The following is an 18,590-nucleotide window of genomic DNA, read 5'->3' as shown; positions in this document are numbered from 1 at the left end:
TGCCACAGAAGCTAGTGTCCATCACCACATCCTATTTTGTTATTTATTTACTTACCAGTTTATGTACTTACGTCATTTTTCCCCAGCTCTTCAGCTAAAAAAGACTCCCAGGGTGGTTTACACAGATTAATAATGGTTAGTCCCCGCCCTCAGGCTTACAATCTAAAAGACATGACACAAAAGGAAAAGGGATTGGGAGGGAGGAGGAGGAAACAAAACTCCGGCACCAGTTCTGAGTTTCCTCAGAGGTGTTCTTTCTGGTGGGGAAGGGTGAAGCAAGCTCCCTGCAGCTGTTCCTTCTCTGGCTGATGGAGGGGCTGGGTTGGTCTCACCCTGGCTGGGATGGTCTTCCTGAGAGGTAAGGGAGGGGCAGCCTCCCAGGGGCCCCTGGTTCCATTCCTGATGGATGAGGCCAGAGTCTGAGTCTGACTCCCAGGGAACCGAGACCTGGAGAAGTCAGTCCTTCCTTTGGTCTGCAGAGAATCTGCTGTCTGTCGTTTTCACTGAGTAATTCGTTGTCCATTTTGTTTGGATGGGACCTGGGCAGTTAGAGCTTGGCAACTTGAATATGCAGCCAAGCTGAAAAGCTGCTCATGAGCTTCTCCAGCACACACTCCAGGACTGGGAAAGGTGCGAGGCGTTGAAAGGTGGTGACAGCACTATCAAAACTCTCGCACAATGCTTTGACCCAGGATGCACATCGCAGCAGTGCGGGGTCCCTTGGCCTCCTCAGCTGAGGCCGCCAGGCTCGCCCGTTTCCCCTTGCAGAATCAGCTGCTGTTATTTCCAGCCATGTTATTTAACGTTGCCTAAAACCCCCTGGGTGGGGAACTTTAATTATTATTTCCAAAGTGTTCTGCATGAAAAGCCAAGGCTGCTGTCAGCTCTTGCATGGAATGGGGCTTGCTATGGCTTGTGTGAGGCAACCTAAGCCGTAACTCTCCCCTGAGACTAGCCTGGGGACCGATGGTAAATCACAAGGTGTTTCATCAAAATAAGCCCACCAAAGGGACGGCGATTCTACTGTGGCAAGAATGCCACCACTCTCAGAAGTGCTAAATGCTTCTATGGCCCAGTTGTTGCTGTTTGCCTTGTATTTCAAGATGACTTGTGGGGCCCAGCGGAGATGCTGAGACTGCTGCTCACAATGGAAGCAATGGAGACATATTATCTGGGATTGCTGAAAGCTGATCTGATCAGAGGACCAGACGGCTTATCCCTGTTCATAAAAGCACCGGTCCTGCATCTCCAGGACCAGTTTTCCTGAGTGAGATGCATGGCGTGGTGCACGTAAGACAAAAATTGCCAAGAGGTGGCAGGTGCTGGGAAGGGAGGATGGCCCGCAGCTTAGAAGCCCGGAGCGCGAGACTTCCAGGCAGCCCCTCTTGATGGCCTCCTGCACAAGGCAAAACTGGACCGAATCGCCTGCGAGGGCCCTGCAGTGGTGTGGCGTCATGGGAGGTGATGCTGCACCAGCATAGCTATTCGGGGCCCAGTCAAGATCAGCACCCCCTGGCTGAAGGTGGGCCCAGCTCTGGGACTTCCAGGCCCCCGCACTGGCCCTGCTTTTTTAAAACGGGGCTGTGAGCCAGGAGCCCCCAGCCCAAATCTCAGTTGAAGCATGAACTCTCTGGGCTGCTGTAGGCGAGTGGCTGGTTTCTCAGCCTCGCCCCCACCCCCCAATGGAAGGCAGAGATAGTAGTGACGATGTGCCGTATAACAAAATGGGCTGTTCTACTGAGATGAGGAACACACTGACAGCTCAGAGCAGCCTTCGCCGAGCTGGCACTCTCCAGATGTGTTGGACTGCAACTCCCATAATCCCCAGCCATTATAGGAATTACAGGAGTTGCAGTCCAAAACATCAGGGGCGGGGACCAGGTTGGGAGAGGCAGAGCTATGTAATAAATACCTGTTGTTCTTGTTGCTTTATATCAGGGGTTGGCGACTTGCGGCTCTCCAGACGTTTTGGCCTACAACTCTCATGATCCCGCACGATTGGCTGTGCTGGCTGGGGTTAATGGGAGTTGTAGGCCAAAATACTTGGAGGGCCAAAAGCTGTCCCCCTGCTGCATGTAACCTGCTTGGATTCCTGTAATGCAAGGGGACGTCTCCCTCCGTGCCCACCTGGCTCCTAGACCTTTTGCCCTATTTTGCCCCACGCTGGCTTGGTGCTGGCTTATCACGCACTCCTGGCACAGACTCACTTCCTCTTCTTGGAACTGCAGACCAACCAGCGCACCCACCAAATAAGCGTGCTGGACAGTTGCGCGACCTACTTTCTTAAGAACAACCAAGAAGAGAGAAACAAGGGGTGGGGATAGCTGGGAAGGAGCATTTCAGTGCCAGGCAGATGGGCCTGTGCAGCTCCCCTCCTGCCCTCCTTGCCCAGCCCCCAAAGAAACAGAGTGTCTGTACAAATTGCCGACATCGAGCGTGAGGTGCACCACGGGCCCCGTCGTCGAGCTTCTCTTGAGGTGTATGGTCCTGCTGCTGCTGCTCTCCATGTTACCCTCCCAATAGCCTGTGAGGTCAATTAGGCTGAGAGTCAGTGACTGGCCCAAAGTCGCCCAGCAAGCTTCATGGCCAAGCAGGGAGTACAACCCAGATCTCCCAAGTCCAACACTCTAACCTCTACACCACACTGGCTCTCTCCTGCTTCCACAAAGTTTTGAATTCTACCCTGTGTGCACAAAGAACCGTGAACTAACACCATAAAAAGCTCCCTGCACATGGAAGACTAGGATGTCAAGGGAAATTGTTGTCTTCTACATGCAGGGAGCTGCTTTTCTTATGAACCATTAAATAATAAAAGTAAAAGTTGTTTTAAAACACACGCAATGGAAAGATCAAAAAGGTCTGTGTGAGCTGTGGATCATTGTTGGAAGGAACAAAGGGCCCCCAAAGGGCTGACAGCGAGCCATAGTGGGAGCCACAGGCCTGAGGACTTCACCCTCTCTCTCCTGCTCTCTCTTGGGGTTCCGTGGTGCCAGGTCTCTTCTAGAACAAAGTCTGGCTGCCCCTCGCCCTGCCTTGCAAGTACTTTGGGATGTGGTGTGTGAGGCTTTGAATGGGGAAAGCTACAGATATCCAGAGCAAAGGAGCACTTGCAAAATGCCATCTTTTGTGTGTGTCTGCAAATCGCAATTTACGCTGTTTGGGGGGAAAAAGACCGTTTGTAAAGTCCGCCTTGTGAATTGCCCCAATCTTCACAAATTACATGAGATTCACATCATTTGGCAAATTAATGAGCCCAGATCTGCCACGCGGCCACCAGAAATAAAGTCAGGGGGCTGGTGCAAGAGGCTGCCATTGGCAAGTGTGGCGTGAAAGGGACTGTTTGTCATCTTCTTCCAAGTGTTTCTGCTGAGATGGGAAGGGAACAGGATGATGATGCAAGCAAGCTTCCCCCCACCTGCCACCCCGGCCTGCCAAGATGCCCAGTACTTGTGTTGCGGGCTAGAGCTTTATTTTTTGGGCTTTTTGGAAAGGAAGACTGCAGAATGTGTGTGTGTGTGGGGGGGGGGACTCCTGGTCCTGCTGGCCTCCAGAGGGACATGATTCAAACTGGGCAGAGCCTTGATGGGCTTTAATAGGTGGAACCACTCTGAGAGAGTTGTTGTTGTTCAGTCGTTCAGTCGTGTCCGACTCTTCATGACCCCATGGACCAGAGCACGCCAGGCCTTCCTGTCCTGCAAATAAACAAACTCAGCTGGTGGGAGTATGATGCAATGATGGCCTCTCTGCTTTTTTCCCTTTTCTTTTGCAGTGGGAAGAGAGCACAGCCAGATGTGCAGAGGCCCAGAAATCTCAGAAGCTGCTGGCTCTGGAGCTGGAGAACCTACACACTGAGCTGGAGACGATCAGCAGGAACAAGAACTTGGTACGGGACCGGAGAGTTGCCACAGGGCCAGGGCAACGGCCACACGGAAACGGCGGCCTCTTCCACTTGCCCAGTTGTCCCCAAGCTGGTGTCCTCCAAATGTGCTGGACTGCAACTCCCATTGTTCCCAGTCAGTTGGCTGGGAATGATGGGAGTTGCAGTCCAACTCAACTGGAGGGCACCAGCTCGGGGACAGCGGCGCTAGCATGAAGCACGATCCAACAAGAAGTCATGCAAGTAGACGGTAGTGGTTTTGTAATGAAAGGTGGTGTATAAACACTTAAATGAAATCAATAATAAACCAGAGTGTTTCTGAGCATATGCAGAGTTCCCTCACCTCTGTTGCAATGTGATTTCCAGGGACACTTGAGGCCCAGGAGTTCTTTCACCAGTGACGTTTTATTTATTGATTGATTTATTTATATTTTTTTATTACATTTATATCCTGCCTTTTTTCCTCCTGAAGGAACCCAAGGCAGTGTACGTAATCCTCCTCCTCCATTTAAGCCTCACAACAACAACCCTGTGAGGTGGGTTGGGCTGAGAGCCTGTGACTGGCCCAAAGTCTCCCAGTGAGCTTCCATGGCTGAGTGGGGACTGGAACCTGGATCTCCCGGCTCCCAGTCCAACACTCTCGTCACTACGCCACTTGCTGTTGGCTTTAAGTTGGTTTAAATTGTTTAGAGCAGTGTTTGATTTCAGGCTCGCTGCTCAGGCCTCTCGACATGTCTCCTCAGGGGTGGTCTCTGGCTTCAAGGGCTGGTCATTCCTGGTGGCTGCTGTAGCCTTGGTATAAAAACCGGAGAAGGGAAGGCACCACAAAAGAGACAAAGGAGGGAGGAGACCTCAAGGGGGCACACAGAGCAATATCTTAGTGACGAACACACCTCGAGTCACCTTCACGGCCCGCTGGCTTTGATTTAATCTCGCCCCTTGAAGAGGTTCAGGTTGTGGTCCCTGAAGAAGATGACTCGTGTCTTGAAATGTGTTTTTTCTCATCATCCACCATTGCCTCCATCCAGCCACCATGTTTCCTTGTGGATATACATCCACGGGCCATGGACATACGGCCACCACATGTGGCCAACATGGCAGGTGGGATGGGGGTGCCAGCAGCCATTGGGAGGAACACGTGTAAATGCAGAGGCTGCAGGTATGGAGCACAGCTTGATGACAAGCCCTCTGCTTTGCATGCAGAAGGTCCCAGGTTCAATCCCTGGCATCCCCAGTTAGAAGGACCAGGTAGCCAGTGATGAGAAAAGCCCTTCTCTGCTGGGGGGCTGGCGGAGCCACTGCCGGTCAAAGGGCTCGTGGGCTAGATGGACGAACAGTCTGGTCCAGTCATAAGGCAGCCTCCAAGTTCCTAACGATCTCTGGAAGGATGGAGGCTTTGGGACCAGCCAGGGAGGCCCACTGCCTACCGGTTGAGGAACATGAGCATGAGGAAACAACCTAGCCCAAAGAGCTTGCAGCAAAAATGCAGATAATGGTTATCGCCAGTGTCCATAAGGAAGAACTGGCTGCTGAATCGGACCGAAGGTCCCTCTTTTTGAGTTTGCCTTGCTGTCTCCAGTAGAGGCCAACTTGCCTCTTGAGGAGAGGACGCCATGGTGATGGCCATCTCCTCTAGCTTGCTCCTGCCCCAAACCTGCTGCCCCTTGTAGTGTCGGTCACCTTGCTTGCACTGCTTGTATTTTGAAGCTTGCTGCGTTCTGCTCCGCTGCAGGTTGACGAACAGTCGCGCCAGCTGCAGCACGAGAACGCCGATCTCCTCAAGCGCATCGATGAGGACCGGGAGGATCTGAACGAGCTGATGGCGAAGCACAAGGCTCTGATTGCTCAGGTGCCGGAGGGGAGGGGCGGCGAGGGAGGCCCCCCTCGCCTGGCAGGCCTCGCCTTGTCCGGGGGGGTTGGATGAGGGCCCTGGGCGTGCAGTTCCTAGGCAGGACAGGAAAGCGGCAGCCTCCCAGCTCTGCAGGCTGGAGAACGGCCTGGCTTCATTCCCTCCTCCTCCCTCTTCCGGGTGGCTGATGACCACTACAGATCAGTGGCCGGCTCATCAGGCCATGGGCCAGCGGAGGCAAGCAGCTTCAGCAGTGCTCCCGTCTATATTTAGCCTGGGCCGGCGCTTCCTCCTGCAAAGGCTTGCGCGTTGGATGTGTCTGTGGAATCCAGAAGGTGGTTCCCAGCAAAACAAGCCCAGAGCAGTGCGCACTGGGCTTCAAAGGAGCCCCTGCCCTGTCTGCTTTGAGCCCTTTCCTGAGGCGATGCCTTTCCACAGTCTGCAACAGACATTGCCCAGATCCGAGAGCTGCAGACCCAGCTGGAGGAGGCGAAGAAGGAGAAGCACAGCCTGCAGGAGAACGTAAGCCCCCCTCCGTGAGGGTCTCGGGTGTCTGCAGATGTGCAAATGCTGCGCTTAACTGTCCTAGGCTTTGGCACGGAGATGCCTCAGGGTGAGCACTTGGCTCCGCACTGTGTGTCGCTTTGGGCGAGTGGGCTTGTTTGGCCACGAGGAGAGCCTTCCTGGGTGAGGAGCGCCTGCTCTCATCCACTCCTGCCTGATCAGTAAGAGCACCTTTGGGGGCTGTTCTCTGGGTGCCGTTGGCCATGATGGTGCAAGGGGAGGCTACCAGGGAAAGAGCCTTCACTGTCATGGCCCCCGTCTGTGAAACGCCCTTCCCAGGGAGATCTGCCTGGCGCCTTCCCTGTGCACGTTTAGGCACTAGGTTAACCCCTTCCTCTTCCAGCAGTCACGGAATCTGTTGGCTTATTAACGTCACTGCTGGCTCCTTAATAGCTTTAACATGGTTAATGTTCTATTATTTTTAAAACGTTTTGAAGTTTTCAGGGTTGAATTTAGTGTTTGGCTGTTATCTTATTATTGTTTTGGTTTTTATGAATTATTGTAAATCACCCTGAGGGCATCTGCCAGTTGGGCATAATATAAATTTAGCAAATAAGAAATAAAGTAAGTTAAATGAAATAAATCACAGCCAAGGTCCATTTGAGCCAGTGCCCTGTTTCCCCCAGTGGCCAGCCTGACGCCTCTGACCTGCCAAGAGGCAGCCAGACCACACTGCTCCTGCTTCCGTCTCCAGAGAGAGGTTCCTTTGTTGGCTTGTACGTGAAGCCGTGGAGATGACAGCCCCCTATCGCTTGCCCCTCAGTATCTGGTACGCAGCAGCGGTACACTGCCTCTGAATCTGGATGCTCGCCTCAGCTGCCAGGGACAATATGGCAATTCCCCTTGCAAACCGTCTCAGCCAGTGGCCGTAGCTACATCTTGTTAATGACACGCACGGTGAAGTGTTTTCTTTTGTCCATTCTGGATCTGATTTCCTCCAGTGTCACTGGATCATGACGGATGAGTCATGCTTCAGCTTCCAGGGTTTGCTTGCAATCTGCAGGAAACTCTAACAGAGGAAACCATAGGAAATTCTCCAGTCCACAGGTTGCAACCCTGGATACGCTGTGTTAATTATTGCAGATAGCAAGTCCTTGTTATGGGAATTAGCCAGAGGAGACTTGGGGTTCACTTTCAACCCTTTCTGAATTATTTCCTGAAATCTGAAACCTGCTCAGCCCCACCACAGCCACGTCTAAAGTGTTGCTGTTCTTTTCCCCTGTTGTATCACTTTATAAGTGGTTCTCTGCATTGATTTTATTTCCATAGCTTTTAACTGGGAGCCCCTGCAAGAGACACCCCCCCCCCCATCTGAGTGTGTAGGATATAAACCTCTCTGGTGGTGCTCTGACTTTGGACGCCCTCCCAAGGAGGCATGATTGGCACTGACTTTGTTTTCTTTCTGGCACCAAATGAAAATGTTTCTTTTTGCCCAAGTGTTTTAATGTTTTTGCATTTCATTTATTTTTAAACTGAATTGATCATTGTGTTCTTATTTGGCTTTCTGGCTGAAGATTTGTTGTGTTTAATTTGGCTTTTAATGCGTAATTGTATAATTTTTTATGTTGGATTTGTTTGTTTTTAATGTTGTGTACACTGTCCTGGAATCCCTTGTAGAGCAAGGGCAGTTTGTACATTTTGGAAATAAATAAATAAAATAAAATGTAAATGTTGGGGATGATGCAAAATGCCAAGAATCAAGTTAAATGCTCCCTTGTCTGGAAACAGTTGCTGGTCGCTCAGGCCCGGGTTGTCTACTTGGAGCAAGTGATGGTGGAACGATCCATTGTCAGTCGCCAGGAGGCCTTGATTTGTGACCTGGAGAACAAGATGGAGTTCCAGAGTGTTCAGATCAAGCGCTTTGAGGTACGGGGTGGTCTTGCGCTTGGCGACCCAGAGAGGAGGGTGAGCAGGGCCCCCAGATTAACAAGCAGTCACGCACACTTGTTTTCTGTCTACACATGAATTCTGCGGGATTGGTCTGGGGGAGGCAGGACAGTAGGCTAGTGAGGCAGAAAGGCAGGGGAGCTTTGGGTATATCTAGGCTACAGGCTTAAATGAGTTCCATTTTCATCCCACCTTCTGAAGGAATCTTGGGTTCTGTGAAGGGGGGCAAGTATGGCATGATAGCTTGAGTGTCAGACCAGGACTGGGGAGGCACGGGTTCAAATCCCCTCTTGGTCGTGAGGTTCACTGATCTTGGCCCGGTCTCTTCCTCTCAGCCTACCCTATCTCGCAAGGTTGCTGTGAGGACAAAATGCGGGAGGGACCAGGTAAACCATCCTGAGCCTCTTGGAGGAAGAGCACGATCAGTAGGGTGAATATGGTGACGCTCGCCCCACTTCTCCGAGTGGTGAGGCGTTCAGGGGCGCAGCTCTTAACGGGGTTTGGTTTCCTTTGAAAGAAGGTCACCAGAGGCTCGTTAGCATTTTGTAACGTTTGCATCAAAAAACAAACATGCTGGTTGTGCAGAGGTGGAGGCGCTGCCCGGGCTCTCCGGCAGCCAGCCAGAGTCCTCTGCTCCCACAGCAGGTCTGCAGAGGGAGGCGTTCCTCCATGTCCTGAGGTTAGTTCTTCAGCCCCCCAAACTCCCCCCCAACCTATCAGTCTCCTTCATTCTCCCTCTCACCCTCCCCATGTTACATTATCCTTTGTGGGGCGGGGGAAAGGTGTGCCCCCTCCTCCTGGTATTTGCTAGCCATTCAGGGAACACCCACTGGACACCTAGCCAGCCATCACCCTAAGTCAAGTTGTACCCGGCAACTTTGCCGCTGACGATTAAGGAACATTGGGAGCCCTTCTGGCCCCCTCAGACCTGTCTGGTCTACGCTCCCATCTTTCAACAATACAGTAAATAGAGAAAATGCAGCAGATATAGTGAACAAATACAGTTCTTCTCATTCTTGCCGGGACTATTGGGAGGGAGCCACCACACTTAAGTGGGCCTAAAGATGAGTGTGTGATGCAGGTGTGCTCTTTGATTGTCCCGCGGAGCCCCCAGGGCCTCGTCTCCGTCTTGGCCTGCATTTTCTGGCTTGGCTACTGTTTGAGAGAGATCCTCCGGCCAAGGGCAGGCAAGCTGCTCCACTTCAGCAAGCCTCCAGAAACAGCTGTGCACTCGAGCCTCTGGCAAGCAGCAAACATTGACGGAGCTCCAGGCTGACGCTAGGCAGGCCCTGATCTGCCCTGCAACAGTGGGTCCATTTCTGATGTTTCCCCTTTGCTCAGGAGTAGGGCCAGGTGGGGAAAACACTAATGGGGTGGTTTTTCTCGTGCCATTCTGGACCAAATTGTGCGAAGGTGTTTTGGGGCCAGGAGGAAACGGCTGGTCATCCCGATGATTCGCTTCCTTCAGAAGGTGTATTGCTAGGACTGGCAAAATTGGAGGGGCCGTAGCTCAGGGGCAGAGCTCCCTCTTTGCCTTCAGACCCTCGTACTTCCCAGGGAAAGAAAATGGGCACCCTGAGCTGGAAGAGGACGCTGTTCCTGCCAGAAACCTTGGAGCTCCGCTACCAGTCAGTGTCTACACCAGCTTTCCCTGACCTGGTGGCCCCCCAGATGTGTTGAACTACAACTCCCATCATTCCCAGCCAGCATGTGGGCTGTAGTGCAGCGCACCTGGAGGGGAATGCTGGTGCAGACAACACTGAGCTAGATGTACGACGGGTCTGTCGTGGGAGAAGGCAGATCCCTTTGTTCCTAGGCCCCAGAGACCTAGGGGGTGCTAGGGGGCGGTGGGTGGGGGGAGTTCTTTGCCAAGGGAAGTCGCTGGGTGCATGACCTGCACGCCATTCTGCAAGCTGAGAACAGTTGTGCCATTTTGCTTATTTGCATAACTTGTTCCACAAATGGGTGGGAAGGACTAAGGAAGGGGGCAAGGCACTGAATGGAAATGACCCAAATGGGCCCCCACTGCCTGTTTGCTGCCCTTTGTCACTAGTCCGGAATCTGTCCCGCAAAGCAGGCCAGCCCCAGGCGTAGCAATGCCACTGGAGTTTTGTTGCTCACGGGACGACCTTATTTTACAATTCTGCTGACTTCTGGGGTTTTGCCAGTCATTGCATACATACTTAGCAGGCATATCTCTGCAGCCATGAGGGCCAGAAACTTCCCTTTAAAAATAAAGTAAAACCCGAGATTCCCAGGAGGTGCAATTCCACGCCCCCTTCCACATGCTGCTTTTGTGTGGAACTGGGAATGTGCAAAGCTCCTGGGTGTGTGGCATCTGCCATGACAGATTCTGTAAAGACAGATGCTACACCAGCAGAGTTTCTGGCGGGCTGGGGGGGCATTATTCTCCCCACACATCTTGTTTCTGAGCAGAATCGCTAGGAATCCAGTGGTGCAGGGGGCCCCCAAAACCACCCCATGGGGGGCACATATGGTTCTTGGGCCACATGTTGCCCACCCCGTTACAGAAAGCATGCAGCTCCCTCTTTAGTTCAGTGCCCCCTCCCACAACACCCCCCGCACCCCTGACCTGCCCCTGTCTCCCCCCAGATGCTGGTTGTCCGACTTCGGGACAGTGTGATGAAGATGGGCGAGGAGCTGGAGAAGGCGAAGGAAGGCGAGGCGCGGGAAAGGGGAAACACGCGCTATTACCAGATGCGGATGGAGGAGATGAAGGCCGACATGAGCGAGCTGGCCCAGAGGGAACTGGAAGCGAGTCGCAGACGCGTGGAGCTGGTGAGGGGGCCGGCGGGCAGCCTGGGCTAGCTGGCAACTGGAGCTTAGGCAGGGTCCAGGCAAGGCACAGCCCACAAATCAAGGCTGGCTGCACATGGCAGACCAGAACACTCACGAGCCTGATGGAGTGGGGAGAGCAGAAGCCCGATTTGATACTGTTTTTTTAAAATTGCTTTTACAGTTGGTCCACGTCCTGAAGTTACAGCTCAATGGTAATAGAGAGAGATAAGATGCCATTAAAACAGAAGCTGCTGAGAATGTTATTTATTTATTTAAAATATTTATATACCACTCCTTGTCATTGATTCCAGGATGGTTTACAGAAGAAATAATTTAAGGTATAAATGTATTTATTTATTTGGGTGCTTATAGCCCACCTTTCAAAGCCAAAAATAAAACAAAATCCACAGAACGGCTTACAGAATTAAACACATATACATACAATTTAAAACAATAAAAAAGCAGTATAGCAAGCTGTACAGTAAGAGCGGGTCTTTAAAATAGGAGTCCAAAAGAAGAAGACGGTTCCCCTGAAACAAGAGGGTTTTCGGAGCACGCCTACAAACCATGTGGGAGGGGGCCTGGCAAATAATAAATGCTAAAACTCTCAATGTTCTTCTCTACACACACACCCACACCCCTTGGGAGGTGGGTGGTGGGTGAGATAGCAACCAGCATAAGCCTGGAAGGTCCATCCACACTCCCAAATGATCCTGAGGCTTGGAACTGGAGTGAGTCTCTGGTAGAGCGAGCTCTATGTTGCTATGGAGCTGCCCCCCCCCCCCCGGATGCCTGTCTGCAGGCCCATAGCTAGAGAGAGTTTGTGGTCAGGGGGCCAAAGGGGTCAGGAATCTCTGCTCATTAGCAAAGAACGTAAATATGGGGAGTTCAAGATGCTTAGAGCTACTGAATGTGGTTCCTTCTTAGTGAGCCTTTGAGTAGAGTCCTGCATCCTGCCCCCATGCTTTCCTTATATCTCCACAAGAAAAGGGATTAGAAATTTACTTTAAAAAAGAGAGAGCTAAAACTTAAGGTGGGGGGGGGGCTATCCATAAGGGTGCCCCCACAGGAAGTGATGTAGAAGATTGTGCAGGGACATGGGAGGAGACATTATCTGATTTAACCCGAGGCCCTTAGAGCAGACACTAAAGCAGAACAAAACTGAAATGGAGAACGAAAGCTGGAGACTCTTTTTTTAAAAAAGCAACACCCCCCGCCCCTGCCCTGCCCTGCCCGCTCCCTTGTGGAATGTAATGTAGGCTTTATTTTAATAGTCCTGATGCTCGGAATACTGTTGCCACCGAGTCCCTTCTGACAGCAAACATTCTTCCTAATTGCAGAAGTTGTTATCACAAAGCCTTCCCTGGGTAGCTTTGCACTTCTCTGCCTTGGCGTTTGCAAAACTGTTCTCACTTGCACGCCTTAATAGTTTCTCAGCTTTGGCTGCTCGTCTGACAGAAACAGCAGCTTAGTAATCATTCTGTGACTCCTAAAAAGGCCGAATGCCTTCCACGCCAAGCTGCCACAGCAAAGGGGTGGGGGGAGGGAATTAAGGGATTTTAACATTTTCTTCCTGTCATACAGATGGGAGGAAAACCCCCACTGGATTCAAGGCTGAGCTGGAAAAATTTACAAAGGGATACCTTGAGAATTTTCTATTGTCCTTTGCAACAGGGAGCTTATCTTACCATGCTTATTAAAGCCTGGTTTGTTTTTTTAGAAAAGAAAATGGAGTCATTCTATCAGTCCAACAACAATTAATCAGCACTTAAGATCAGCTAATACCAGTTACATCCACTGCCTTTGCTTGCAGGATAAGCAAGAGATCATCTTCTCATCTCGCTCAAGACTGTAAAAGCGTGGATGTTGTGTCACTTCAAACCTGTCAGGCAGCCCTGATGTATGTTATTTACGAATAATGATAATGGATAGATGTTGGGAAATGGGAAATGACAGAAATTGGCTTACTTCTGAGTTCAAGCAACTTTAATTAGCTTATGCTGTAGAGAAGGGGTGGCTGGGAAGATGTGGCTGCAAGGGTAATGCTAAATCAGGACAAGGCAAGAGAGAGACGGTTCTGGCCAGTCATGCATGTTAGTTTATCCAGAAGTTACCTGGGCTTGATTTGGATTTTTCTGAACTTCTTTCTGGCTCTCAAAGTGTCCCTGGGTTGGTCTGGTGCATTTCTCTCCCTTAACTCCCGTATCAGGATGAAGGGGGCTCCTGTGATGAAGAGATGTGCAAAATCACTGTGAGAAATCAGTTGATCCTACCAGAACTCCTTGGGTGTTTTGTCTGAGAAGGAGCCTCCAAATATACATTGAGCTTAGTATGGAAGGGTCGTTGTGGCTGCTTGTCTCAGCAGTGGCAGGCTGAATTGGGACAGGTGCGGCTTGGCTCTGCTGCGGTGTGTGCAAGGGGCTGCAGTGTGTGCGTGTGCACGCGCGCGTTAATTGGGTCAGCTGCAGATAGCTTGTCGTGAAACGTTGCCACATTTGGGATGCAGGGAAATGCACCCATTGGGACAGAAAGAACGTAGAACAAAACATCCCAAGAGAATCTCCGAAGACAATGTTTGTATCCCCAAGACAAGCCATTTTTTGCTGGGTGCAGTTTTCTTTCATATATACTGTTGTGTCCTTTCACGGTTATCTGGGTGGATAAACTGGTCAGAGAGGTTTATGAAGGCCATGCTGCAGCTCCTAGTGAAATGTCTGTTGCGGCTCTGTGGGCTTAAGACGTCTGCCTTCTCCTCTGCAAATGGGATCTCATTTCTGCCTTTCTTTTGGGGCACTGAAGTTGCATTGGGCACAACTCTGATGGAAGGCTTGCCTTCCCCCACCGCAGCTTGGCTCGCTGACCTGAGCCACCCGAGGCTGTCTGCTCTACAAGCATCTTTTCGGCACTGTAGCCGGGTCTCATGGGCGCCTGGCAGCATACTTTGATGTGTGTGTTGCGGAAAGGCTGGTGGATGGTCAATAAGGATGATTGGATCAGAAGGCCTTTTGGTCCTCTTCTAGGGTGGAGACCGAGAAGAGCAGGGTTTTTTCTGAGTTGTAGGTGGCACAATCAAGGCATTGTTGCCACATGTACTTCACTTGCTATCATTTGTGCTAAAGACATTTCGCAGAGGTTTGCAGCACTGTTCCAAAAATCCCCCCATTTGACCAGGGGCAGTATTGAGACAAGTGATGAAACGAGCATATACAATACAATTAGGACGATTAGAAGGATAATAGAAATAGTGGCTTGCATATTTAATTAACGTTCTATTCCTCTCAACCAACAAAGCAGCCATCGTCAAGATCCTGTTGTTACCAGGCACAGTTGGCAGAGCTTAGGTCATCATATTTGGTAGGCTTCTCATTCACCCAGGACCTCTCTGCTGCTCAATCCTGTTAACATCTCGCTCTTTATAACGTTCTACTTAGCAATCGCTGTAGCTCCTATATCTTAAAAATGCATCTACGCACCTTGACGTTTTGGACTCACTTGTTGTAGCTCCTGCTTATGACTTCAGGAGGGCCCCCCAGAATGGAGCCAGGCTTACAGCTAACTCCAGAAGCACCCTGCCAAGGTCCACCTCCTCAGGAGATAATGAGCTTTTTACTTCCAAGAATGAACCAGCCAACACAATTGGCACTTAAAGCAAGCTTACAGCACGTATAGCTAATGACTCTGTGCTTACATTTAGCACACACCGATTATAATGAATAACACTCTTATGAAATAGCACGAATTCTTAGAACAATGCATGTTACATTCATACTTTGTGACATGAAGACTAGGGGTGGTGGGGAGGGAGGGGAAAGCCCACGATCGGGTGGGTGAACACGCCACCCTGAGAGCTTTTCCTGAAGGGTGGTGCATGTATTTATTTTCAAATCCAATAAATAGAAGGAGACTCACTTCCCATAGAGGCCTCTCCCAAGGGAAAGCAGAAGCGTGTATGTGCCCATTTACATGTGCAAATGTGTATTCACCTGTATGCAGGAATTAAGTTGCCATTTGATTTACTAGCTAAAAGGGAATAAAGACAGAGGAGCAAAACAACAATTTCCTCCTTGCATTAGGCAACAACTGTCCATGGAGCCTCAGATGCAGGAGAAGGAATTGCAGGGGCCTGAAAATCACCATCTTAATCCATGGTCATTATCAAAAGGGCAGCTGCTTCTTGCCCAGGCATCTCTCTCGTCCTTCCTCCACAAGGAAAAAAGAGCTATTTTCCCTGGCAACAATTACTTTGTGGAGCCTCATTCATCAGTCCAGGCCATTAGGGGGGTTGTGCTGAGGATGGCGAGGAGAGAGGGTTCTGCCACTGATCAGAGATGCTGGTAGTTCTGCTCAGAGCACAAAAGCTCCCAATATCACTGCTGTTAATGCAGAAGAAAGCCAGCAAAATTAGTCACCTCTAATTAGTCTTTTTAATCTTCCTTGTTCTCATGTGCTGCTCAGCCTCCCTCCAAATTTGTGTCAATTTTCTGGCCTTCTGTTGCCCAGCTCTGCACTCCATCACTTGCACGTTAGTGGAGATGCAGCCCCGTTTATTTTTATTTTAGAGTGAGAGGCCCTTAAGGTGATGTGCGTGAGTGATTGGGAGACGTAGTGCAGGAGAGAGAGAGAGAGAGAGAGAGAGAGAGAGGTATGAGGACTTGATCAGTACAAGGAAGCTCAGCATCTGCATCCCTGACATCTTTTGGCTGCTCAGTGCTGAGAGGGATGGCACTCTGTGTATGCTCAGGTGCATTTCTTTTATTGCTTTTCTCCCTTCTTCCATCCTGGTGTCGAAAGGAGAAGTGAAGCTGAACCTGAGCTGAGCTCTATTTAGTCCTTGAACTTGTTCTGGGAAGGGTGTGTGTGTGTGTGTGTGTGTGTGAGAGAGAGAGACCCACACATACATTCATTCTCGTTTCATTCTCTCTCTCATCAGTTTTGCAGTAAGAGGAAAAGGTGGCTTATTAGCTGCTTGCAGTCAAAGCTCCCTCTTGCGTGGGCATGGATGGGAAAGCACTAAAGATCCCAAAGGCGGGAGACAGACAATAGCTTTCCAGAGAGTTCTTAAGAAAGAAACTTAAGAAAATCCTTGTGTGGACACCTTGCTCTGGTGGAAACTGCTGCTTGATGTAGAATCTATTATAATATTTTTTTAACTCAGGTAGGTTTCCCCTTGCCAGCCTAATTTGATAGCAGGGCTCAACCAAGGGGCCTATAAAATAACAACCATCACCATGGGTGTGGTTGTGAGCTGTCAGGCCCCTAAGGAAGGTGGTCTGGAGGGACCAACTTTGAGCAGAGGAAGCAAGTAGCAGGCTCTGGGGCTGAGGAACAGGGCAGGTTCTTCAGCACCTGACAGAGTTCTCGTAGAAGGCAGGTATTCATCCGTCAAGCTCCAAAACCCTACTGGGCTCTTACATCCCCCGGCAGGCCCTGGCGACCACCAGAGTGCCATCCCTCAAGTGAAGTTGCAGGGGGCTTAAAGGTGCCAAGGAGTGGGGCCGTGGCTTGCCCTGCTCCACTCAGAACCTCTGGGAGTGTGAGCAGCCTTGGCCAATGGGGGGTGGGCTGATCCAGAAGTCCTCACCAAAGCCACCTTTCCTCAGTTCAGGGTCTGTAAACTTGTCCTCATCCCACCCCCTTGACTATTTCTTCATGAATCTCTTTTTTAGCAAATTCCGGGGCCCTGATGAGACCACACTGGGCCAATTATCCTATCAGAAGCATCTCTATCAAAAGAGTCTGGTTTGTAACTACTGAGAGTGACCCTGAGCATGGGCAGAGTACATTTATTTCATCCCTGAGAACTCCCTTGTAGAACTGAAAACACCACCCCGTTCTTACACTTCCAAGCAAACTTCCCATATGAAAATAGGCAGTACAGCTCCTTGCAGAACTGTACCATCTCAGCCACACATATGTACAGCAAGAGCGAGGCTGAAATAAAATCTACAAGGAGCAGGGCATTCCACACTCGCTCCCAGCCTGTCAAAGCTGAGCCAATTAATCCTTTTGTTAACTCCTCTTTCCTTCTTTGGTGGAGACAAAAAAATTCTCCTGCAGCATCTCAAATCTCTTTGTTAATCAGATCTCTTTGTTAATCCTTGTCAGATAATAATTTCTGGGCGGTCTGGCATCCCATTCCCAGTTTTGAATAGCCTTGCTGAGCGATGGAATTGTGGATCACCTGCCCGTGGCCATCTGGGCTGGCTTGAACTCTGATTGCCAAGGGGGTTTTGCCCTCATACAAACCAGCCTTGGAAGGGGGGGAAAGGGAGCCCACCTCCTGGGCCTGGGACCCGCATGGACACTGCCCCATGTGGTGAGCCGCGTCCCTGCAGCCTCTCAGGGAGGAACCTTCTGGACTGGCTGCCCTCAAGCTGGCCATTGGCTCCTCCTGGGCAGGAATGAGCATAAGAGGACTTCCGTGAGAGGACCTCCTCTTTCGGTGGGACTTTTCTTACGCGACAAGGTCTACTTGAGTGTTGGCGTGGTCTTGCTCTTTGGTCCTGAGGCTCATTATCCGATCTTGCTTGCTGGCTTGCCCTCTGATTCTGATGACTTGCCTGTCCTGGTTCCTGCCTCGCCCCAGGATGCTGCCCACGTCCCACCCTGATAGTAGGGGAAGCTGCACGGGAGTTGATGTACTAGTCTCTGTGCGTGTAGACGGGCACGCAAGTAGACTTCTGCCTCTCTCCTAGAAACATAGGAAGCTGCCACACCATGGGTCTGTCCAGCTCAGTGTTGTCAACACCAGGGCCCCCCAAAGTTATTTGAGCACATCTGAAATTTTGAGTGTATGTCATTCTCACAAAATGGCTGCCAGTCACAAAGCATTCATTTCACAGAAAGCAAACTGACTGAGGCTCAGACACAAGTAACTTGGCCAAGAAACGGAGTACAAGGCAGATGCAGGGTCTGAGCCCCAAATGCCAAATCAAATATTCCCCCCCACCCCTTCTAGCCCTGTTGGACACTCCCTACCACTCCCAGCTTGCTTTTTCTTTTTTTTCTAGGTGGCTGGGCACATTTTAAAAGGAAGTGCTAGGCTGCAGCCCCCCCCCCATTTTTATTTTCTAATTATTTTCGTGGGGGCCATGTGGGGACAGAGTTGTTCTTGGAAATAAAGCTGGTGCAGAAGGCAAGTGCTTTGCTTTGCAGCATGCCAGCCTCTCTTCTTCTTTTTAAAAATTAGTTACACATTCTAAAGACAGAATAAAAACCAGCCTGGTCAGAGAGCCAAGAATGCTCTCTGGGCCATCACTGTGTCCATTGGCACAGTGGTGCTCACAGGCACCGTGGTGGAGATCCCAGGCCTACAGTGCCTGGCAGTGGGTCTCCAGGGTTTCAGGCAGGGGCCTTACTCAGCCCTACCTGGAGGAGATGGGATGCTTTGCATGCAGAGCAGGTGCTCTGCCACTGAGCTACAGCCCTTACTCTCCGTGCCATCTGGATTGTGGCAGATTGTCCACGCAAGTGCATAGCTCATGTATTCCCTCTAAGGAAAAACTTGGAGGATGCTGGTTGCTTTTGCTTTCTGTGCAGATCTGCATGAGGAAGGCTCTAGATCAGGAAGGACAAATATTGGCTCAGAATTTCAAGTAAAGAATGGATCATCCC

General features: G+C 50.7%; 1 protein-coding gene across 1 annotated transcript in view; it reads left to right on the top strand.

Moving 5' to 3' along the window:
• Positions 1–18,590, top strand: part of MYO18B (myosin XVIIIB) — a 182,518-nt gene that overhangs the window by 121,300 nt on the left and 42,628 nt on the right. Inside the window, exons 38-42 of the mRNA XM_084820341.1 lie at positions 3,770–3,883; positions 5,610–5,726; positions 6,165–6,248; positions 8,019–8,156; positions 10,791–10,976. Coding sequence (XP_084676467.1) covers positions 3,770–3,883; positions 5,610–5,726; positions 6,165–6,248; positions 8,019–8,156; positions 10,791–10,976 — 639 coding nt within the window. The remainder of the gene's footprint in view (positions 1–3,769; positions 3,884–5,609; positions 5,727–6,164; positions 6,249–8,018; positions 8,157–10,790; positions 10,977–18,590) is intronic.

The sequence above is a fragment of the Heloderma suspectum genome, chromosome 13 (genome assembly GCF_057233095.1).
Source record: "Heloderma suspectum isolate Gila_16-S chromosome 13, 16-S_ref, whole genome shotgun sequence".
NCBI classification, from domain to species: Eukaryota; Metazoa; Chordata; class Lepidosauria; order Squamata; family Helodermatidae; genus Heloderma; species Heloderma suspectum.
This window is presented reverse-complemented; position numbering and strand designations above follow the sequence as displayed.